The sequence below is a fragment of the Bos mutus genome, chromosome 15 (genome assembly GCF_027580195.1).
Source record: "Bos mutus isolate GX-2022 chromosome 15, NWIPB_WYAK_1.1, whole genome shotgun sequence".
Classification (NCBI taxonomy): Eukaryota; Metazoa; Chordata; class Mammalia; order Artiodactyla; family Bovidae; genus Bos; species Bos mutus.
The window spans coordinates 59697651-59723078 of NC_091631.1; the positions used below are offsets into that span (position 1 = coordinate 59697651).

The 25428-nt window shown below is 41.5% G+C and overlaps 1 protein-coding gene across 3 annotated transcripts in view; it reads right to left on the reverse strand.

The window, feature by feature from the left end:
- Positions 1-4840, reverse strand: part of ZC3H12C (zinc finger CCCH-type containing 12C) — a 71921-nt gene extending 67081 nt beyond the window's left edge. The window contains exons 1-2 of one of the 3 annotated variants that reach the window (XM_070384252.1): positions 4217-4839; positions 2138-2243 (exon numbers count right to left, since the gene is read on the reverse strand). Coding sequence is in view for 1 of the 3 variants with exons in the window: in XM_070384250.1 (XP_070240351.1) it covers positions 4217-4240 (24 nt within the window). In the remaining 2 variants the exon portion in view is untranslated. Of the gene's footprint in view, positions 1-2137; positions 2244-4016; positions 4101-4216 lie in introns of those variants that run through there. The other 2 variants (XM_070384250.1, XM_070384254.1) reach the window with 2 other exon arrangements.
- Between the last annotated feature and the right edge of the window lie 20588 nt (positions 4841-25428).

The window sequence follows — 25428 nt, forward strand, 5'->3', positions numbered from 1 at the left end:
AGCCCAGAGTCCTGGCCCTTGAGGAGCCTAAAGACTCCAAATAAGATAAAGAAGATCCTAGACAAAGTATAGGGTACAGCTATAAACATTTTGTATGACTGTTCATCCTGATGACAGATTTAGGTTTGAGCTAGTATTTTTCTGTTGTTTTATAGATGGAAATAACAGGCACAGAAAGCAAAAAAGGAATAAAAATGAAATAGCTAACTATCACCAACTATGTAAGTGCGATAGACGGATTCACAGTATTTTGAAAACACAGGAGAATAAATAAATCATTTCACCTAAAGATGAGGGATTAGAAAATGCTTGTGTTTTCAATTTAAAACCCAAGTAAAAATTCTGTAACATGTAAATACAGCAATACAAAAAATAGGAGAGTGTTTATCAAAATATTTGCAGAAGCTATTTATGGATAAAATTTCAGGTGGTTTTACTTTTCTCTGCTTTTTTCCTTAATCAACCTGCTCTACTTTAATATCTTAAAATATAAGTAGAACAAAAACCAGCTTAAAATTGTGCTAACGCTCTTCTAGCAAACTGCCAAAATTTTTAAGTTAATAGTGCATTCATACATGGAATGCAATCAGCTCTCTCTTTGCTAATGAGTGTACATATCAATCAGCTTTCCTGGAAAACTTTTTCATCATCAAAGACCTTAAGGTTTATTCTCTTTGATCATTACTTCTACAAATTCATCCTAAGAACACAGATGTAGAAAAAATTTTACTATGATATTCAACTCAAGTATGATATTAAAATATTGTGTGTGCTCAGTTGCTCAGTAGTGTCCGACTCTTTGCAACCCTATGAATTGTAGCCTGCCAGGCTCCTCTGTCCATGGAATTTTCCAGGCAAGAATACCAGAGTGGGTTGCCATTTCCTGCTCCAGGGAATCGTCCCAAACCAGGGATTGAACCTGAGTCTCTTGTGTCTCCTGGACTGGCATGTGGATTCCTTACCACTGTGCTACCTGGGAAGCCATTAAAATATTAGGGAGTAACAAATACTGAAATAGGAGAATGATTACATAAAATAGGTTCTTGGGAAGAAAATGTTTGAACTATTTTTACGCTCATGAGAAAATCCTTAGTGCATGTTAAATGGGGATGGAAAGATGGAGCACCAAGCTCTATAAACAGTGTTAATTCCAATTATACAAGAAAAAGATACACCTTTTTAGAACCAAACCTCTGAGATGATGCCATTATGTAGTTTAAATCTCACAATGATAGATATATTTATTAACATGTATTAAGTTAAAGAGACCTTAATATTTGGTTCTCAGCCAACTTGAACCAAATAATCCAACTGGTTGGAACACTTGCTCTGTCATTATTAACTGTGAGACCTCTAGTAAGTTATTTAAACACAAGTTAGTTTGGTTTCCTCATCAGAAAAGAAAAAAAAAAAAGTACTGAAATACTTCTTCATAGGAGTGCAGTAAGTATTAGATGCATTAATGTATGTACAGCACTTAGAACAGTGCTTGGCACAATGTCACCTACTATCAATCTTAACCTACAATGGTGTAAACCAAGTGAGATCTAAGCTGAGGCCTGAGTAATGCGCTGTGAACCAGGCAAAAGGTGAGAGGGACTAGAGGAAGAATATTCCAGGCAAGCAGGAAGATCTTGGGATTTTTATTCCCTATCCACCTTTAGAGATTTGATAATTTATCTTAAAGGCAGAATGCTTTGAATGTTCAGACATCTGCTTATGGGTTTTACTTGATGCTAGTTCACTGGGCATAAGAATTATCATGCATCTTTACATTTTCAAACTATATTTATCAACATACAAACACACAATAACACACAGTTTAAAGGACAAACTAAAAAACAGTATCACAGGAAGGCAGAGCTGCCCGGTAGTTAAGGGATGACTTTCAAAGTCAGACTCAGGGGTTCAAACTCCCTTCTGCAATTTACTAGGCTGGGCAAGTTATTTAAACTTTCAGTCTCAGTTTCCTCATCTGCAGAATGAAAATAATAAAAACAAAGGATAAGCATGACATTGGCATATCTGTGCATAATTGTTGTTCAGTCACCCAGTCATGTCTGACTCTTCAATAGCTATTATTATGTTAGCTATAAAAACCAAAGCAAAGTTAGAGAACTGCTATCTCATCACAGACCTGAAAATTATCTTTATGCCATCAGATCCAAAATACAGTTGCTCAGTTGTGATATCCACTGAACACCTGGAGTCCAATTTGGCAGATATAATCCATGAAAACATAACTTCAGAGAAGCCAGTAACATAAAATAGGATACTTTTATTAGTCCAGTAATTAAAACAAAAATGTAGTAAAAGGAAATGACTAATAAAAACTTCCATCAGCATACAAACACTCCAAGTTTCTGTTTCCTATCTTTTAATATTTTCCATTATAATAAACTAATTTCATTAGACTTTCATTTTTAAAAGCAGGTTAAAAAAAGTGGCCTCTTTTTTGTTGTTTTGTTTAAAAGTTCATTTTACTTTACATGTAGTGTTTAAGTATTTGTGTGATGCTGGAGGTAGAAATGTAACTTACTTTGAAAGTAAAATGAATTCTTAAACTAAATAAAATACTCAAACATTTGAAATTATAGATACACAGTCAGTTACTAGTCCATTCTGATTTGTAGGGTACCTTCAAGTAGACAGATTAAGGTAATTTAAAATCAGAATGCCAAACTGGAAAACAGGTGAACAGAGAGGCAAGTCTGAAATAATCTTCCTGGGGTTATCAACAGAAACACAATTTTACAAATACTTGGTGAAGCTATACTTAAATTCAAATAACAGATAACACCAAAATTGAGAAACCGCTACTAATATTGAATATGTGATTAAGTAAATGAAAGTCATACCCTCATACCCTAAATATATTGACTTTAAAAAATATATAACACATTATATTCCTTGTGATTTTAATAAAGTCCAAAACTTACATGAGTCTTTTCACTGTTTTCCGTTTACAATATGCATTAGAAAAACTAAATGAGGAAATAAGAGAACTGATGAACTTTCTCAAATTTCTAAATATACCGAGGCCCAAGTATCTCTGCAACTATTCTAAGATGATTTAAAAAAAATTAAATTAAATAAACCTGAATCAATAAGCGTCTCATGGGCATGGGGATATTCCAACACAATCTTGCAACCAATAGGAAAACTTTCCCTAAATCTGGATTAGTATTTCATCCCTGTATCTATCACAAACCAGAATTGTTAACGGTTACCCAAACGGCAAGATACCCAGTTAGAGTAATCAGTCCTTGGAAGCTTTAGGCTGTTTTTAAGGACCTCAAGGGGGTAAGGACGAGGCAGTTAAGGGAAGAAAAGCAGGATTCATTTCTCCGAGTTACATCTTTAACACCTCTTTGTCGGGAGTTTAACGTGGGAACCGGTCCAGCTGAATGAGCGCAGGGCGAAAATGAGAATTCGTCTGGAGATTGAGGGGTTAGGGGTGCAGGCGGGATGGGAGGACAGAGGGGATTTCGCCACGGCCCGCCTGAGGGCGGCAGTTTGGCTGGACCGACGGATAATAAAAATCGAATGGCTGGGGCTGGATCTGAGCGGTCGGATGCCGCCTCACCCCACGGGCGCTCCGGGTTCGAGCTCCAGGAGACGGGCTGTGGGTCCCTGTCCATCCGGGACGCCCGGGCCCGCTTCCATATTCGGCTGGGAGTGGACCAGAGCCCTAGGCCTCGGGGGTCGGGCAGACCGGCCTCATCTCGCCCGACATCCCCGGTGGGGCCGGCTCTACCCACGGGGGGAGGATGCGCCGGGCTTTCCCCTCGACCCCGTCCGAGCCCCGGGAACGGCCGGGGCGCAGGGACTCGACCTCCCGGGACCAGGGCCTCCCTGGGCCTGGAGCTGAGCCGGCGCGGCCGCCCCGGGTCCCGGCCCCTCCGCCCAACGCTCGGGCGCGGCCTCCCGGCCCGCAGCCCTCCCGCCGCCCGGCTCCCCCAGGAGGGCCACGGTCGGCGCGGTCCGCCCCTCCGCCCCATTCCCGAGGGACAAACCTGGGGGCCGCTACCCGGCAGGGCCGACCCGGCGAGGGAGAGGCGCGCGGCGGCGGCGGCGGGGCCCGCAGCGACAGCAGCCACCTCGGCCCTGCCGGCTCGGCGCCTCGCCCGCCCGCGGCCCCTGCGCCCCTTCCCCCGGCCGGCCCCACGCGCACCCCACCCTCCACGCGCGCGCCCAGCTCTGTTGCTCAACCTACTTGCAGCCTCTCCTCATCGGCCATCACCACATGCCCGGGAAGCCGGGGCCGCCCCAGGACCCGCTGGCGGGCGGCCGCCTCTCCTTCAGCCCCAGGCCGCCGCTAGGGCGCCGGGCGAGCGGGAGGCTCCCCCATTGCCGCCCGCCCGCCCGCCGGCCACCCGCCGGGGCCCCGGCTCGGCCCGCCGCCCGCGCCGCCGCTCCGAGAGGAGGGCGAGCCAGTCTTGCCCGCGGCCGGTTCGCTCCTCGCCCACCCGCCCGCAGCCGCAGCCGCAGCCGCTGCGCCGCCGCTTCCTCCTCCCCTTTCCTCTTTTTCCTTCTCCTTCGCTTCGTCGGGAGCCGAGCTTGGCAAACCAGCACCTGCTGCTGGAGATCACCGAGAACTGAAACAGGAAACCCCAAGCCCAGGGGAAAACCCGGGAGGCGTGGAGAGGGGTGAGGGGAGCTGCTGGAACCTGTCGGGCTCGACCGGGCCACTGCGGCCGCCCGAGGTTCCCGCGCCGCCTCGCCTCGCGCCCAGCCCGGGGGTCTCGACCTCCCCGCCCCGCTCCCCCCTGCCCGGGCCGTGCAGGCGCCCCTCGGCTCGGTTACACCTCCTCCATCCAGCAATAACACAGATCATTCCCTGGGCGGCCAAGGGAATCGCTGTCTTCCTTTTCCCGTGCTTGTTTGCTTATTATCGGTATTCCGTAATGAGGGGGGGGAAAAAAACCACACCCGGCATTAGCAAGACCAATAAGGGAATTTATTAATAAACAAATGAAGCTGTTGGGATTTCACCCAGGGGAAGAACTTCTTGCAGTAAGGAAACTGGCCCTGCTGGAAGTGGCAACATGTCAAAATGGAGGCGAAAGCCAGGTTGAATCCAGATCTCTTTCCGGAGGTTGGGAGGAGACAGCACCGAGGTGGGAGTTCCGAGTGTGATAGCGCTGAGCGCATCGGGCCTTTCTACTTCTGCAGAATGTCCAACATCCAGCACAACCTAGGCCAGCGTTTCAGCAATGTTCAAATCGTCTCACTCACCTGCCTGTGGAATTGTCTCCTGACGCCTCACTCCTAGCCTTGGGCAGGATGCCTGTACTTTCAGAGGGAGAGGGAATTGTCTCCCTGAATTGTGCCCCTCCCAGGGGTCACAGACCGGGCAGCTGCTTTAAGTGCCTTATCTCATTTAAGTGTCACCACAGCCACCTGAGCTAGGTGTTATAATCCCCTTTTTCCTACAGAAGACTGACCCTCCTTGCATAGGAGGGATCCAGGTCCGTCTTCATCGAAAGCACATATTTGTTTCAGGGGACCTTGAATCACACTTTTGATCACACTATTCACCTTTTAACAAAATTATTTCTTGCCTCTCTGAATTGTTTTCAGTAGGGGCATACTCGCTTTAAGCCTGGGTTCTGCTGAATCTGATTGGGCTGCTTAATGGTAGTGATATCTGTGATGCTTAGTGGGGTTCACACTTTCCAGTTTCTGTATTTAAAAAAAAACCCTGTTTTTATGGCTCAGGTGAGCAGTACAGATGCCTCCACCTCTCTGACCAGCATCTGTTACTCTAGCTATGGAGGATACGGGGGTCCCAGCTGAGAGTGTCCTGCTGGCTGGTGTTCATGGCACAATGACACTGCAAGAGGAAAGGCGAGCATCTCACTGAGTCTGCTTTCCGCTACAGGAGGCCAAGTCTTGGGGCCTAGTAACTGAAATAGTAGACCAGCAGGCCTCTTTGGGGGCATATGTGAATTCTGTGGTCTACATTTTTAGTACCGCCTTAGGAAGTTTGGCAACCTGCTCTCTGCAGCCAGGTCAGTTTGAATTGGCAGTGAGGGAGGGATGCTTGGGAAAGCATTCCATGCTCTCTGAGCCAAACCCTCAGAAGTCTCTTGAGCAGTATTAGGGAGTGGCAGGGACTTAGAAAGAGGCTGGCTTGCTGACAATAGTAAGTGATGGCATCTGTGACATGATTTTAGTGATGCCAGGAAGTTCCCCTACTCCACAATAATACCACCCACATTGTCTATCTTACTTCCCTCAATTGACTCAACTGAATTCCGCTCAATATTGATTTAGCATGATTGTGTACTATATTAGGTACTTTGGAGGTGAGAGATAGCAAGAAGTATTAAAATAGACATTTAGTGAATGTTCACTATGTTCCAGGCACTATTCTGAGCACTTTGCATATATTCTTTCACATAGCACCCACAAAACCCCTATGAGGGAATAACTATCACTGTTTCCATTTCACAAATGAGAAAACTGAGACCAAGGTTAAGGTCAGTAAATAACAGTACAAAGATTAAAACACAGGCAGTTTAACTCTACAGTTCAGAGCTCATTATGTGAATGATACAGTAACCAGCCTTAGTTACCTTACTATGTAGTTGGGAGATAAAAACATGAAAGTTAAAAGAAGACAAAATAATTTTTAAGTTTTAAATATGTGTCATGGGTAATAAAGGCAATGAAAGTTCAGAAGACTAATAGAGGAATCACTTTAGACTGGAATGGATGAAAGATAGGGTTTCAAAAGGGGGAGATTTAAACTGGATAATGAAGATGGATAGTACTTTGATAAGCAGAGAGGATAAGGAAGGGCATATGAGTGAAACAGCGTAAGCAAAAATAGAATGCCAGGGAAATCTGAAAAATAGGGATTAAAAAAAGCTGGAAAGGGAAAGTAGGGCCAAATTACACAGAGATTTACAAATGAGAGAGGGAGAGAGAGAGAGATGGGGAGAGAGACAGACAGAGAGTTTGAGCTCATGTTGCCTTTATACACAGAGGGATCTGTGAAGGGTTTTGAACAGAAGGTAACATGGAGAACATTTCTAATTTAGTAAAATCAATATTGTATTGGTTACTGGATGGTTTGGAAAGGGGAAGGATTGACGCAGGGAAACAAGTTTGAAGGTCAGAATGGGAGAACAGAGGGGAATGAAGAAATCATGAGGGAGGGAATGAAGGAACCAATTAGTGAGACATTGTGACAAAAATCACTGAGACTTTGTAAATGATTGGATACACTTAATGGAGACTAACCTAAGAAAAAGGAGAAGTCGAAAATGACTTAGGAGTATGAATATGAAACCTGTAATATCTCTGACTGGAAAAAAGGGAAGTCTGGGGATAGAGGAACTACTGTTTTGAGCACATGTTTAGAGGAGTTTGGGTTTAGGCATGCGTTTGTGGTAATAGTGGAGATATACTTGGGGAAGTGTTTCATAGCTTTATCTAGAAAAGGCAAAAAGTTGGGTTAGTGAGGCTTTTATTTGCTACTGAGAGAGAATAAGTATGAACGTTTTATATGGTCACAATTATAACAATAACCAACCACGGTGTTCATCTTACGTAAACCAGAGTTCAAACAATATTTCAATCCTTCTGTGGCTCTGAGATAAATAAACTTTAGGGAATTCCTCTTCTCTTTACTCCAAGTTCTATTTACTTGAAAGGAAAAAAAGATATATAAGGAAAGAAATTTCATGGCTCCAGAGAATGTCAGATTGATGAAAGAAAACTTAAGAGATCATTAAACCTGACCACAATTTTCAGTTTGCAAATGGTGAAACTGAGGATCAAATTTTGAATGTCTGATATTAAAACTTCAAAAATAGGCATTAGGCAAATATGGCACATTTGCTAATTATCAATGCTGGATTGCACATTTGTATTTTATAAAAGCAGCCTGGACCTTGAATTGTGAGTTTGAATTGCATATAATTAAAGAATTTGAGAGGCTATGGATCCATAATAGGCAAAGACTTGGGACAGTCTCATCAATTAAAAGCAAATATTTGGAAAGAACAGGTTGGAGGCAGAAGGTGGGAGGAAGAATGGTGGCAACAGCAGAAGTTCTTTAAAACGTACTCCCAGGTAGACGATCTCACACGGAGATTCATATTTGAACCTAAAAAGACCGAGTTTCAGGAGCCCATCACACCTTACTTGGCTGCCTCATCATCCAGATGCCCAGTCACCTTGTCTAAGACCTCTAGGAGCTTCAGAAGTGATGGCCCATAGGTCACCTTCAGGTTCAGAACTGGTACACACCCCTGAAAACTACTTCTAGTTCTATCTGGAGCTTTACTAGTGGTGCCCTTAGGAATATTCTCATCCCCTGCTACACGTGGGGATGAGAATTATTTTCTCTGTTCTCACATCTCCTGCTTTATCAGTTATGCCAAAACACTTACCTTAGTTGAAGTGATGTTACTAGACCGTTGGATGCATCTTCTTCTCCAGCATTTTGTCCAGCACTTGATTTCCTCTGATGGAAGAGCTTCATCTATCCAGATGACTACTGTGACTTTTCATTCACAGTTTCTTTTATGTCTTTCAGAGAAGTTCTGGTTAATTCCAACAACCCATGATATGTAATGCTTCCTTAGTGTTATTACTCTAAATGGCCACTTCCCCAGCACATAATCTGTGTAAGATGGACACAGAAGGATAAAACACTTCTTTTCTTTATACTACAGTGACTGGTTAGAGTTGCTTTTTAATACTGAGTTCTTAGGGAAAGGAAACTAGAGGGTATGAGATATGAGCTGTTGGCCAATCCCACGACTTCTTTCTTTTGATGAGTAACCACTGGATTCAATATCAGCAGCATGACTCTTGTTTTCAGCATGTGGGAAGTCAGACAGCAAGATTTTTAATATGCTTGTGTCATACAGTTGTGTGATTATTCTACCTGAGCTGGACAGTGTGATTGTACTCATTTCACCGTATTTGACCAACATAGGAATTTTGAAAAAACAAACATTTAAGAAATACTTCTAAGGTGACATTTTGCCATCTTGACAGGGACCACACCTATCATTGCAGTTCATCCGGCCCAAAAGTTTTAAAATTGCTATTTCAACATGGATTTTCAAATGTACTAAAAGCATCCTCATCACCTCTGCAAGCATCTGTTGTTTTAGAAGGAAGCAGGCATGTAGAATTACAAATGTACAGAAGTGAAAGAGTTGGAAACAGAATTATGGAATTCCTAGGTTAGAGTACATTTTATGTTAAAAGGCTAAATCACAAGACTACTAATTGCAGCATTACTTGCAAAGTCAAAAAAATTAGGATCAACTTAAATGTACATTAATAGGAAACTATTCAAATAAGTTGTAATGTTGCCATATAATAGGGTGCCATTCACCTATGAAAGAGAGTGAAGTGGTCCTGTGTGTGTGGAATAAACTTCAAGACCCTTTGTTTATTGGAACAGTAAGGGAAAACCAGTGTATATAGAATGCTATTATTTGTGTGAAAGACAAAGAATATATGTTTGCTTACATATGCATATAAAATCTCTGGGAGGAAACATAAGAAACTAGTAAGTATTATCTTGGACAAGGAAACTGGATGATTTGGAAGAAAGGGAGGAAGAGAGACTCACTTTTTACTCTACACCCAATGATGGCTTTTGAATTTTGAATTGGGTACTTGAATTAGCTATCCGAAAAAAAATTTTAAGTTTGCATTCATTGGTGATGTGTACTACCCCAGGGAAGATCCACTGGAGGAGGGCATGGCAACCCACTTCAGTATTCTTTCCTGGAGAATCTCATGGACAGAGGAGCCTGGTGGGCTACAGCCCATAGGATCTCACAGAGTTGGACATGACTGAAGCAACTTAGCACACACATTACTATTCACATCATTCTATTTGATTCTATAAATAAACAGATATTATTTTTTTCAAATAGTTGAAAAGGAAGAGAAAGAGAAGAGGAAGTTGAGGGAGTCCTGTGAGTTGCACGTGTGGAGTCTGGGGCTTCCCAGGAGAGGGGAAGATTCTTATGATCATGTGGAAGGGGAGATCCCATAATTGCTAAAAGATTCCCAGACAATATTAATAACACTGATCTTTTTTTTTTAAAACAATGTAGTTGTCAAAAGCTCCAAACTCAGATTCTGTGAAGATTTCTGATAGAAATTGAATAACTAAGGGAAGTTCTCATCAACAGATGCAGGAAAAATTCCTATAATAAGCAATAGGTATTGTAAATCAACAGTAGGCCTGGGCAGATGAAGCACATTTTGGTTTTTTTTTTTTTCCCATGACACTCATCATCATTGTATTTGCTTATTCATTTTACTATGTATCTCCACATCAGAATGTAAGCTCCACAAAAGCAGGAACTCTGTCTATTCTGTTCACTGCAGTGTCTTCAGTTGTCCTATGCCTGGTGTGTAGAAGGCACCTGGCTTGGTTCTAGACTGGTGGAACTGGGGACCATACACTCAGTGACTCTCTAGCTAGTGACTACTTATTTAGGCCTTAATCTCTTAGAAAGCACTAAAGATATAGCCAGGAGAACCAAATTTTAGGGCTTCAGTATTTGAAAGAGTGGGGCTTCCCTGGTGACTCAGCAGTAAAGAATTTGCCTGCCAATGCAGGGAGCTGCTACTGCTAAGTCGCTTCAGTGGTGTCCGACTCTGTGCGACCCCATAGATGGCAGCCCACCAGGCTCCCCAGTCCCTGGGATTCTCCAGGCAAGAACACTGGAGTGGGTTGCCATTTCCTTCTCCAATGCATCAAAGTGAAAAGTGAAAGTGAAGTCGCTCAGTCGTGTCCGACTCTAGTGACCCCATGGACTGCAGCCTACCAGGCTCCTCCGTCCACGGGATTTTCCAGGCAAAAGTATTGGAGTGGGGTGCCATTGCCTTCTCCAATGCAGGGAGACATGGGTTTATGTGGGTTCAATCCCTGGGTAGGAAAGATCTCTACCTACTAGGGAGTAGAGAGTGGCAACAGTCTCTAGTATCCTTGCCTGGAGGATACCATGGACAGAAGAGCCTGTTGGGCTGTAGTCCATAGTGTTGCAAAAGAGTTGGATACAACTTAGAGATTAACAACAACAACATCTGAAACAGTGGGCAAAGCAGAATTCAAATTCAGAGCAATTGGGAAATTATAAAAATACTTAAGCATGGAGGAACAAGGCAAGGAACCAACTACTGAAGTAGTGGAACAAGGCAGGGGCTTGGCTTGAAAAAAGGAGAGGGAAAAAAAACATAACCAACCAGCAAACAAATGAAAACAAAGAAATTTCGCTAAACAAACAAATAGCACAACAATAAAATAGAAGAGATGGCTGCATAATTAAGGGCTGCAGTTTACAGAAAGAACAGGATTATAAACAGAATAGCTTGCTGCCGAGTCACTGTACCACTGGAGAGTTGGGTGGCTGAAGTGGGGGTCACCTTGATTTAGAGTCTACATTGGCTTCAGAGTCTAGGATGGGGTTCAGTTCAGTTCAGTTGCTCAGTTGTGTCTGACTCTTTGTGACCCCATGAACTGCAGCACGCCAGGCCTCCCTGACCATCACCAACTCCCGGAGCCTACTCAAACTCATGTCTATCTAGTTGGTGATGCCATCCAGCCATCTCATCCTCTGTCATCCCCTTCTCTTCTTGCCTCCAATCCCTCCCAGCATCAGGGTCTTTTTCCAATGAGTCAACTCTTCACATGAGGCCAAAGTATTGGAGTTTCAGCTTTAGCATCAGTCCTTCCAATGAACGCCCAGGACTGATCTCCTTTAGAATGGACTGGGTGGATCTCCTTGCTGTCCAAGGGACTCTCAAGAGTCTTCTCCAACACCACAGTTCAAAAGCAGCAATTCTTCGGCACTCAGCTTTCTTCACAGTCCAACTCTCACATCCACACATGACCCCTGGAAAAACCATAGCCTTGACTAGACAGACCCTTGTTGGCAAAGCAATGTCTCTGCTTTTTCATATGCTATCTAGGTTGGTGAGTGAGCCTAGATGCTGGGGTCTGAGGGATACAGAGACAGTTACCCTAGGTGCCGACAAAGTTTTGCATAGTCAAAGCTATGGTTTTTCCAGTAGTAATGTACAGATGTGAGAGTTGGACCATAAAGAAGGCTGAGTGATGAAAAATTGATGCTTTTGAACTGTGGTGTTGGCGAAAACTCTTAAGAGTCCCTTGGACAGCAAGGAGATCAAACCAGTCAATCCTAAAGGAAATCAACCCTAAATATTCATTGGAAGGACTGATGCTGAAGCTGAAACTCCAGTGCTTTGGCCATCTGAATTGAAAAGCTGACTCATTGGAAAATAGCTGATGCTGGGAAACATTGAGGGCAGGAGGAGAAGGGGGATGAGGACAGAGGATAAGATGGTTGGATGGCATTATCAACTCAGTGGACATGAGTTTGAGCAAACTCCAGGAAAGAGTGAAGGCCAGGGAAGCCTGGCATGGTCCATGGAGTCACAAAGAATCAGACATGACTAAATAACTGAACAACTACAACAATAAGGAGGTTCCAGGTACTCCCGACAAACCTTAGAGTAGAAATCAATGAGACATTTACAGTGTCCACTTTTTTTGTTTGAATGTAGACATTCCAGGGGATAAATATCCCCTGGAGCCAGAGCATCCAGGAGCCAGAAACAAGGAGTCCAGTCAGGTGGCTCGAGTCTTCTCATAAGCAAGTGCCACAGGCAGAGGCAGGAGATTGTCTAAGCTGAAAAGATAAATAGATTGGAGCTTGTTGTTGTTCAGTTGATAAGTCATGTCTGACTCTTTGTGACTCCATGGACTGCAGCATGCCAGGCATCCCTGTCCTTCACCATCTCCCAGAGTTTGCTCAAACTCATGTCCATTGAGTCGATGATGCCATCCAACCATCTCATCCTCTGTCCTCTTCAACCTTCTCCTCCTGCCCTCAATCTATCCCAGCATCAGAGTCTTTTCTAATGAGTCGACTCTTCACATCAGGTGGCCAAATTACTGGAGCTTCAGCTTCAGCATCAGTCCTTCCAATGAATATTCAGGGTTGATTTCCTTTAGGGTTGACTAGTTTGATCTCCTTCTGTCCAAGGGGCTCTCAAGAGTCTTCTCGAGCACCACAGTTCAAAAGCAACAATTTTTTGGTGCTCAACCTTCTTTATGGCCCACCTCTCACATCTGTGCATGACAGGAGAAATATCAACAACCTCAGATATGCAGATGATACTACCCTAATGGCAAAAAGCAAAGAGGAACTAAAGATTGGAGCTATCTGATGGCTTTTAATGGTTTTGGATACAGTACAGCCATTTATCTGTTTCTGTGTCTCACGACCACTCCTTTGATTCAAACATTTACCTAATTTGAAACAAAGTCAGTATTCCCCCAAAATGTTTCTCTAGCTCTTCAGTTATCACATGACTTCCTCTGGTTTTTTTCCTCTGGTCCTCAGTAGACCCCTGAGGTTTACTGAGAAGGTTTAGGCCTTCTGGGTCATTTTTACAAGCATCTATTTTAAAAAGTGAGCATTTTCTGTCTTTGGCAGTTCCTACTTTTTTTTCTTTTTTTTAAATTTTATTTTATTTTTAAACTTTACAATATTGTATTGGTTTTGTGATATATCAACATAAATCCACCACAGGTATATACGTGTTCCCCATCCTGAACCCTCCTCCCTCTTCCCTCCCCATACCATCCCTCTGGGTCATCCCAGTGCACCGGCCCCAAGCATCCAGTATCGTGCATCGAACCTTGACTGGCAACTCGTTTCATATATGATATTATACATGTTTCAATGCCATTCTCCCAAATCATCCCACCCTCTCCCTCTCCCACAGAGTCCAAAAGACTGTTCTATACATCAGTGTCTCTTTTGCTGTCTCGTATACAGGGTTATTGTTACCATCTTTCTAAATTCCATATATATGCATTAGTATACTGTATTGGTGTTTTTCTTTCTGGCTTACTTCACTCTGTATAATAGGCTCCAGTTTCATCCACCTCATTAGAACTGATTCAAATGTATTCTTTTTAATGGCTGAGAAGTAATTGCAGTCTTGCTTAGAGAAATTCAGGAACTTGTCACTTTATTTTTTAATTTTTACTTATACATTTTTTCTCTCAGTAAATATTTTAATGAGAAATATTTAAATGAGAATATTTAATTGAGAATTAAATTAATTGAGAATTAATTTAATGAGAATTATATTTAATGTAATATACATAGCAGTAACCTCCCTGGCATAAGACTTTTGCTCTAGCCCGAGTCTGGGGCTAACAAACTACATTTAACTCACATTTGAAGAGAAGGCCATTTTGAGCGTCATTCATCCATATCCATTTTCACAGAAGATACCAATCTGGGGCCAGAGTCTCCACGTTAATACTTCCTCTCAGGGAAAAGTTCACATGGCAACACAAACACAGGAGCAATTTTGAAATATCTTATTGCTCTTTGATCAGGAGTGCCTTGGGATACCAATGGTTCTGTAAACACAACTTTGTCAAAATACCTAGAACACAGAGAAAGAGAAAAGAAGAGTAGAAAGGCTGGCAGGGCTTGGCTCATATATGATTCAGTCCTTAGATTTGAAGCCTCTTGAGCTGCTTGTAACTGTAAGAGGCAGCTAAATGCTTGACAAGTTTTGGCAAGGACAACGTGTTTACTAGAAGACCCTATCTTGATGAAATGGATTACTGCTGCTTTCTGTGTTTACTTTGCTAAAATGTATGCTTGCAAGAACATTTTAAAGTGTTGGTAGGATTGGATCTAAACAATTGTTTTTATTGTCTTGGTGGTCAATTATTTATGTACAGAAGCAGGAGCGGGCATTTTCCATGACTTTTTTTTTTTTTTAATATATGTAGCTGACCAATAATGAAATTGAGATTCAAATATTTCAGCTGTATGGATCTTGAACAAGGGTTAATGGAGGCGGATTTCACTGGTTTTAATATCTAGTACCTTATAGTATCATTTTAAATTATAAACAAAGTACATTTTATGGTAGAAAGTTTTTGTTGTTTTGTTGTTAGTTAGTCACTAAGTTGTGTCCAACTCTTTTGCAACCCCAGGGACTGTAGCCCTCCAGGCTCCTCTGTCCGTGGGATAACCCGGGCAAGAATATTGGAGTGAGTTGCCATTTCCTCCTCCATGGGATCCTCCTGACCAGAGATTGAACATGCATCTCCTGCATTGGCAGGTGGATTCTTTACCACTGAGCCACCAAAAGTTTTTTAAGACATATAAAAACATAAGGTTTCAAAGATACAAATCATCTTTCATCCCATCACCCAGATATAACCAACCACCATTTAACTTTTTCTTCCATTACATATCTATATTCCACTGCCTCTCCTGATTTATTTTTTGAGTTCTATCGTTGAAGTTGGAATCATAAAAGACACAATCCATAACTTAAAAAAAAAAACAAGTATTTTCTCAGAAAGGTAAGACATACAATTGAAAAAAATGTAGAGAAAACACTAATTTAAATATGATTAAGTGCCAAACTTATTGGAGAAGGAAATGGCAACCCACTCCAGTGTTCTTGCCTGGAGAATCCCAGGGACGGGGGACCCTGGTGGGCTGCCATCTATGGGGTCGCACAGAGTCGGAGACGACTGAAGCGACTTAGCAGTAGCAGCAGCAAGTGCCAAACTTGCCCATGTTAAAGGCTCATTCAATCAGCTGTGATCACCAGGACACAGATCTCAAATAATTCTGTCTGCCTTATCATTCATTCATTCCACACATGCTTATTGGGCATTTACCGTATGCTGAACACTGTTTGGTTGCACCCTACTTCCTAAAGCAGACTTAGAGAACCCCTAAGATGAAGGCAGTTACTGATTCCTTCAGTCTCCTCCGTTCACTGCCAACCCCTTGTCTTCTTCTGCCCACCCCTATTCCCACTCACTCCATGGGATAACACAGCCTTGACATTTTCAAAACACTCAGCATATGTTAGCTCTCATTACAGGCACAGTCTCTGCCCTTGAGAGCTGTATGGTCAAATGAGGGAGCTAAATGTCTAGTAAATACATTAATAAGTTGGAGAAAACAATTTGAACAATGACAGATCTTCACTATAGTAGGATCTAAAACTATAGTTTAAACTGCTTCTCTCATTCCTGTCTCTTTCTGTAAAGTTGTTGCTGTTGTTTAGTCACAAAGTCTTATCTGACTCTTTTGCAACCCCATCAACTGTAGCCCACCAGGCTCTTCTGTCCATGGGATTTCCCAGGCAAGAATACTGGAGTGAGTTGCCATTTCCTCCCCCAGGGGATCTTCCCAACCCATGGATCAAACCCACATCTCTTGCATCTCCTGGGTTGGCAAATAGATTCTTTACCACTGAGCCACCAGGGAAGCCCTAGTACTTTCCATAAAGTACTTGCCACTTAATACAGTGATGGTGACACTCTCTGAAAAAGAAAATATTAAAAAGAGGAGCATGTCTTTTATGGAAAAAATTATTGATAAAATTCAGTTTTGGACACGTTGACTTTGTCTTCTGGGAGGGCTTCTGGAACGTCCAGTTAGAGCTGACAAGTGGGCTGAACAAATGCCTGCATAATTCACCCTGTGGCTTTAGCATCATCCTGGATTCTCCCCTTCCCTCACTTCCACATCGAATCTAGAAGCCAGCTCTTGTTGGTTCCACTTTCAAAATATATCTGTTAATCTGCCCTCTTTTCTCCTCTCCCATCACCCTGATCCAACCACCACCATCTCTCTGTGTCTTGCTTTCTTCATCTGTAAAATGTAAATACTGATAGTGCTTACCTTATGGGATTGTTAATAATTTCTGTAAGGCACTCGGAATGCTGAAGGACAAACCGAAAAGTGGAGAGGATCAAAGCTGTTTGAGGCCACAGAACCTAGAAGAAAAGTAATTATCAGAGGTTAAAAGATTGGGAGCTTCCAACATGTGATGTTCCATTAGGGCATGTTTACACGAGAGTGGTGGAAAGAAAATTGAACAAGACTGTTCCATTTCATGTGTTAATTAGAATAATGTGTACAACAATTACCTATGGTAAGGTTGAGTCAATTAGGTCTGTTGAGTCAAAACTTTTTGTATCAGGCCACTTCATAGACGGCTGGCCAGTCTGTGAATTTGCTTCCTTTTGGTCAGCTGCCCAGCCGTGTTCAATTAGTGGAGCCGAGAGAGGGGGTGACCGAACCACCGTGGTAGGGGCTGCCTGTCAGCAGGGGCTCAAGAGGGAATAGTTTCCCTTAGAAGTGGCTCTGGATTCTGGGTGTGGCAGGTACCATGAATGACACTTACAGCTGAGAGCGCAGTTATGCAGAGGAAAAGTAGGCAGTTTGAAGCCTGGTTTTAGAGTCCCAGCGATTCAGTTCCACTTTGAACCAGCTCTGTCTGGTTCATTGTGCCTGTGATTAGAGCTAACATATACTGAATGTTTTCAACTAACTTCGAGCAAGTTAGTAAGTTTCTCTAATGCCCAACTGCTCCTTCATCAAGTGGATATGCTCATAATTTCATAGATGCTTGCTTTGGAAAGCTCTATGTGAGCTTCACCAGCAGGTCCCAAATAACCTTTTTGCTTAGGAAGAGGGATGGTTTTAACTAGTTATTTACTGAAAATTTTGTTAAGATACTATGTAAAGTAGCACTACTCTTTGGGAATAGAACAAAGATACAATTCCCACAAAAGATTTTCTCATCTTTCAGAGGTGTAGGGAAAAGACATTCCTAAATGCTATTGAGAGTTAATAGGGTAACACCAGTAAGCACAACTGACATCTATGAATTTATCTCCTAAGAAGTAGGAGGAAATGGGGTAGAAGAGCTAATTAAGGTTCCTCTTCAAAGAAGCAGAATATTGTACTAAGGAACTCTGACAAAATAGTGTAAAGAGAATGAATAAAATGAAGGAAAGTCCCATGGAACAAAAGGTTGACCTAGGATTTCAAAGCTGTTCTCAGTGACTGTGAATGGGAATTACTTCCAGTCAGGCACACCGAGGGGGTCATTTGAGGTGGAGAAAGAGCAGTTTGGAAGCCATAATGTGGTGTGAAGACTATAGGACAGGAAAGAGAGAACAGTTAAATGCTAATTCACATCACATGTTAGTGCACAGCCATTGCCACCTGAAAAGCACATACTGGAATTCAAAGTGAGAACTCCCTGCCAAGAGTAAATGTTTTTGCAATGACTGCCAGCTGCCTTGTGGTGCTTAGGTTTCAATGTTTCCTTCTCTTTTAACCTAGAAGAAAACTGCCACCTACCTCAAGCTACCACGTATAGCTGGAGTAATGAGTTCAATATTTAAAAATAAATAAAATAATCAGGATTCTGGTCTTACACAATAAAATTTATGTTTAAATGTTTGGTATTCAATATCATAATTCAAGAGTTGGACCATAGAGAAGGCTGAGTGCCAAAGAGTTGATGCTTTTGAACTGTGGTGCTGGAGAAGACTCTTGAGAGTCCCTTGGACTGGAAGCTGAAGCTCCAATACTTGGGCCACACGATACAAAGAACTGACTCATTGGAAAAGACCCTGATGCTGGGAAAGACTGAAGGCAGGAGGAGAAGGGGACAACAGAGGGTGAGATAATTGGATGGCATCACTGACTCAATGGACATGGACTTGAGCGAACTCCAGGAGATGCTGAAGGACAGGGAACCTGGCATACTACAGTCCTTGAAGTTGCAAAGAGTTGGGCATGCCTGATTGACTAAACAGCAACGATTTGATATCTCTAGAAGGGCTTGAAAACCAAGCTTGAAGGTGATAGAACCAGTCATCACGTCTACCATCACATTGCAGAAGTTTCCCGGTAAGATATCACTGTCTCTGTTCACAGGTTCAGACACTTGCCCTAATGCTGGCACTGCAGGTGGTCTGGAGTCACGATGCTCTGGAAAACAAATGCAGCTTCTGTCCCTGCTATTATTACTCTTATAATTATTGTCCGTCTTGTCAGAATGGACTCTGAGCTTCCTCCTTCTTTGGTCCAGATTCAAAATTGGAGGTGGCTGCATCCAGTCAGAGGAGTCTAGACCATGTGCCAGCAGCCTAGTTGTAAGGGAGGCTGGGCAAGTATCTGGAGCTTCTGTAGTGCGAGGTGGGTTCTGTCTCGTAAGGTTTCTCATGTATAACAAAGAGGTTTAGATGCTGGGGAGCCAAAAACATTAAAAGTGTATATAAGGTTTGTCTTCTAAGAATTCTTGATTTTGGTTACAACCTCTTGATTTAGATAGTACAAGATATTTTAGCATACCATGCTGACTTCTAGACATTTCCTTTTAGCTTCTAGTTCTTGGCAATTTCTGAGAAATGCCAAAGAAAGTGAAGGCAAGACTAATTCATTAGACCCTTTTACCAAAGTAATTTTTTCCACCGTGAGATATTATTAGTTCAAAATTTTGAACATTTACTAGCATTAAAAATTAGGATGTGTTAGTTTTTACACAAAAATAGTTATGAATATATTGAATAATCACCCATAAAAATAATGAATAGGTTAAAAGAAAAAGTTATGGATTAATAAGACACTTTCTTACTTAAGCTATTCGATGATTAGGTAGCATTATATGTTGGAAATCATCATTATCATCATTAGGGAAGGAGTATCACACTTTATATATTATAAAATATATAAATATTTTATATATTTTTAGATTTATTTTAGATTTCTGTCCAGATCTCTGACAGTATATACATACAGAAAGAAGATTCAGTCTCCTTTTGTCACCAGTGAAATATTTTCTGTATTGTCACCAGACTGTAAATAACAAGGTTTCTCATCAAAGCTATTTAACATTCATTTCACAATTGATTAGCAATGCCAGTCATGATGCAGATGCATACCACATGTAAATATTTCTAATATCCATGGTCCCTGTACATCTTCCTCCAACTCCTAGTGTAGCTAATTTAGAAGTGATGAAATTTATAAGCCAGATGGGAATTAGACCATCTTCAGAAGCCTGAGAGATTTTGTCCATATGTTTTTAGTTGTTCCATACAGAGATCACATTTTCCCAAGTGATGCTGAAGGGATGAGTGGCTTGTCGTTGGTGCTTACTCAGTTCTTTGTCTTTCCTGTGAGTCATTATTGTTTTCTAGCTAGAAGCTGTGGCCAGCCTCTCTTTCAGTGTGCTGTTTTCATTCATTTGGAAACTAAAGAGCTGTGCTTTGCATCACGTCCTCACTGTCAGCAAAGCCAGCTCTGCTGGATTAAAATGCAGTGATGCATTAGCAGTTAGTGCAAAGGGCTGCAGGCTGCCTATCTGAGTCAAGTAGCCATGCTGAGCACACGGAAGGCCCTGTTCAGAAGGGGTCAGGGCTGGATGCCTAGGGTTAGTAGCATGTCAGGGCTGGTCATGGCAAGAAAACTGCTTTTATTTTGTGACTGGCAAGTACAAAATATGGCATGTAGGGGCGATGTGGGCTAGTAGAACTCACTGTAAGGTAGTCACATGATATTCATCCCTAAGCATCTGATATGGGATGGACACCTTGTATGGGGTAAAATAGTTAATACATATAAAGTACTTAGAACAAAGTGTAGTTAAATTTTGACTGCACTTTAATAACTTATAAGTGTTATTTTATTTAATCTTTATGATAATTCTATTCAAATGAGAAAACTAGATTCAGACATGTTAAGTAACTTTTCCAAAGTCACATAGCTAATTAATGATTTGGAGACAGAATTAAAGTCCAGTCTGCCTGACATCCAGAACTCTTAACCTTTACCAGTTAACTCAAATTCAACATCTAGAGTTACATTCTGTTGGTAATAGGAGGGGAAAGTGCTATATGTCACATGGAAAGGAAAATGTGACTTAAAGATAACTGCCCCAGTGGGCTGCTCAGACAAAGGAAGGGACCCTTGCTAAACAGATTGGAAGTTCCAGAATGAGGTCCCTCAGAGCCACAGCTAAAAGCTGTTTTAATCTCTGAGGAAGGATTCTGTTGACTTTTATTGTTCTTCAGTGTATTTACACTTCCTGCAAATTACTTGACTATATAAATAAACCCACAGGTGTAGGAAAACTGTGCATGATAACTGAGTCAGGAAACAAAGAATTAAAAAGTCAAGCTATGCTAACCCTTGGGGTAATGGTGATAATCATAATATCCCAGAGAATGTTTTATTTACTGAAAGAACTTAGAGATTGTCTCAGAATGTTTTGTATGTAGAGCAAAGGTTACAGGCAAAAAGAATTAAAAATCTTTCTGACCATAGTAAAATAATTTTTGCATGTATAATTTTAACAGGTGTTTTGAAAAAATCATGAATCCTTGCAAGAAGAGATGTGGTTGTTTAAAACAGAAAGACATTGCTGTGATTTCTAGGAGGCACGGAGACTCCAGATGCTACTGGCCCAGCATCTCATGTTTTTCACAACACATTTGCATATATCATCATCTAAAGATTGAATATTCAATGGACACAAGTTTGAGCAAACTCTGGGAGATGGTGAAGGACAGGGAAACCTGGCATGCTGCAGTCCATGGGGTCGCAAAGAGTTGGACACAACTTAGTGACTGAGCAACAGCAACGACAAGGAGTAATGATGCAAGAAAGCTAGGGATGCCCAAGACCCTAGGGTATTGCTCTCCAAAGTACCCTAGAACCTGTCACTAATAGTTAGAGAAGGGTGCCTCTGGACCAGGAGTGCCCCTAGGCAGCTGGTTGTTCAACTGTTAACTTAGTGGATAAACTTCGCAAAGACCCTGTGCTCTAAATTTCAGCCAGGTTTCATTTCTCTAAATCCAAAATTTTCATAATTGCTTCTCCTTAAATTTTTCTATGACATTTTGTGTTACTCCACTGTGACTCCCACAGGACTTGATTACGTAAACTGCTTTACTTGTCTGTCTCTTTTCTAGAGTCTTGGGACTGCTTTATATTTACCAAGAAAGTTTCACAGCTGAGCACATTGCGTGGCACATGGTGGACACTAGATAGACAACTTTGTTGAGTAACTGATGTTAAGCCATAAAAGAGTAGGAAATTTTAAAGAGGGCATGGGAGAAGGATGTTCTATTTGTAGTTAGTACAGTAGAAGTTAATTAAAAGCCCTTCCTTTGAATTACATTAAATTGCAAAGAATTTTATATGTGTTTAAAAACCCACTTGGGCTTCCCTGGTGGCTCAGTGGTAAAGAATTCTCCTGCCAGTGCAGGAGATGAAGGTTTGGTCCTTGGATTGGGAAGATCCCCTGGAGAAGGAAATGGCAACCCACTCCAGTATTCTTGCCTGGGAAGTCCCATGAACAGAGGAGCCTGGTAGGCTCACAGTCCATGCATTCACAAAAGAGTCAGACACGACTTAGCAACTAAACAACAACAAAAAACCCACTTATTGTGCGTTTACTTTATTCCAGGTCCTGTGATGAATGAGACAAGATTCTTGCTCTTAAGAAGCTGCCAGTCTCATTGGGTAGAATGAAACTGAAATAAATAATTACAACCCAGTATGGTATGATCAATGGTTACTATATGTCAGAACCTAAGTACTTTTAATTCTTTATATTGTTTAATTCTAACAACCCTATAAGATAGATACTATTATTGTCCCTTTTTGCAGATGAGGAAACTGAAGCTCTTTAGGTTAAATAAATCATCCAAGATCACGTAGTTGCTAGGTGGTAGAGCCAGGAGAGAAACTCGGGTTGATTTGAATTCAGAGACTAAGCTAGAAACCAATGCCCTGTAACTCTTCAGCACAGAAGAGGGAGTGATTGCGTTGGGAAAGGAGAAGAGAAAGGGAAGAGGGAGGCTAGTAGGCATCAGTGAGGAGGTGTTCCTTAAGCAATGATCCGAATGACAGAGAGCAGTACGTCAGATGGACGAGTTGGCAAATGAAGAGTGACGGCGAACGATTTGCAACGATTTGAGAACTGAAAGACGTCATGTGTTCACGGGAACCGTGGTAGTTTGGTGCAAGGAACAGAGTAGGCAGAAGAGTTAGACAAGGATCATGTCATGGGAATTAGAAGATCCTCATGTCAGTAGCCTCTGGTAGAATCTGCACCTATATTAAAGTACGTCTCACTGGAGGGCCATTTTGAACTTGGGGTCAGGGGCTGTACAGGGGTAGAATGAAAATTTGTATTACCCTGCCGCTCAGGTCCTTAATGGGCATGGGTCTGGTACTGTCTACAGAGTCCTCTGGTTCAGAGAGACCAATATAAGGGCTCAGAGAATTGCAAAGAGACTGGAATTTTTGACGGAGAAATTGTAAGTTTGTAAAAGAGCCAAAAATAACATGAGTTGATTCCTAGCTTAGACTGTAAACTCCATGACTGCTTCTGTCTTTTTTTTTTTTCCTTATTAGAGGATAATTGCTTTACAATGTTGTGTTGGTTTCTGCCATACAACAGTGTGAATCAGCCATAAGTATCCCCTCCCTCTGGAACCTCCCTCCCAACTCCCACTGTTTCTGTCTTAATCACAATCTCCAAGACTTGGCACATAGAGGGCTCTTAATGCACCACAATACATTTTGTTGAATGAATGAATAAAACAGTAAAACTGAGAATTTGCCACTAAAAAAGGCTTCAGTTCAGTTCAGTTCAGTTCAGTCGCTCAGTCGTGTCCGACTCTTTGTGACCCCATGAATTGCAGCACGCCAGGCCTCCCCGTCCATCACCAACTCCCAGAGTTCACTCAAACTCACATCCATTGAGTTGGTGATGCCTTAAGCCTAAAGAAAAGAGAGGAAAAGCAAGAATAAGTGGAGAAGGTAGCTTGTGAACTCAGGAGATAGCAAGTAAGTGTTGGAGTGGCTGTAACACCTGCTAATGGCTAGCAGAGCTGCTGCTGTGAACTGGGCTCAGAGGACCTGGAGAAATCAGCTACTGGGCTGAAATTTTGACTTCCCTTGCTTAAAAGGAGGAATCATATACAATTTCTCTCAGAGTAGCTAAGACCTTCCTAGGCCTATTATTTTTTTCTTTTCATCTTAAATGTTATACATGAAATTTTTTGTTAGGGATGGTCATTAATTTTATAGGAAATCAAATAGAGGATTTAACGTGACTATTTCTTGCAGGTTTTGATAAGCATCTCATCTGACAGTTTGATTTGATTTGATGAGTAACATAGTACCTAGAGGAACAGAGGGACCGCACTTCCTGAAAGACAATTGCTAAATCATACCGCTCTCAGAGAGGCTCTTGATCCGAGCTGAGTCAGAGACAGATGATGCTGAGGGCACCTTCTCTGTCTGGTGCCCGATATGTCCAGGGGTCTCTGTGGCTGGTGGAGATCGATATGTGCTTTGAAAATAAAAACAATAGAGGTCATATTGTCATCCTATTATTAATATATAAGCTCTTCCAGTGCACTCTGGAATAATCATTTCTACCTCCACATGGAAATGGATCAGAAAATCAAAAACATCTGAGACATGTAGGGTGGAAGAATAAACTTATTTCTCCCCATCCAACTTTTCAGAATTAAAAAAAAATTAAAATTCAATTATATATTATGTATTATATAATTATATGTTATATATATATATTGTATAATTTCAAAACATATTTTTATGTTTTATTTATAATTTATCAAAAATATATACAATCAGCTATGTATGTTGAAAATAGACCTCAGGGTTCTATTTATTCTCTCTCTGATATTCTATGATATTTATTCACACAAAAATATCTTCTTTTTCCTTCAGTAATATAGAGAACAACAACAATAGCAAAATTATGAATACCTTGTATAACTCAGTTAATAATAGCAATTCTATAGTGTCATCTTTTCCTGGCTGATGTCCTGCCTGCCATGTTTGCTCAAAGCATCACTTACAGACTTACATCCCTGGGTGTAAATTTTCCTTACCTCCTAGCTTGTACAATATTGGTTGGTTAATATTTTTTTTGTCAGTAACTCATATAATTGAAAATGTTACCAAAGAAAAGTTTTACTTTTTTTTAACCTAGCAAAGCCATCAGCTGCTATCTTTTTAAATTTCTTTCATTTCCTTCCCTTTACAACCTCTTCTATTTCAGAATTCCTGGAGAACATGCAGGAATCACCAGGGTCCCAGAGAAACTCTCACAAAATATTGTTCTAACTAGAGAATACATGTTTCTTTTTCTCCTCATCCACCTTAAGGAATCAATGATATTACCAAAGTCTGATAGAGTTACATGTTTTGCATCTACTTTAACATTTGTTAATTAATTTATCCCTTCACTCAATAATAATTATGGATCAGATACAATGCAAGGAACTAGAGATTAAAAAAAATTAGTGAGAAGACAAATATTAAAAACAAATGATTACAGTAATAAAGAGATTAGTAAAAAAGCACTGTAGGACATACAATAATGATATGATAAACTCTGCTCAGAGAAGTGAAGCAAAGTTTTCTGACAATATATTTAAAGACTGAGTTAGAATTAACTTGGTAAACAATCCAGACAAAAGCATTCTAGAAAGAGGGGATAGGAGAGGTAAGG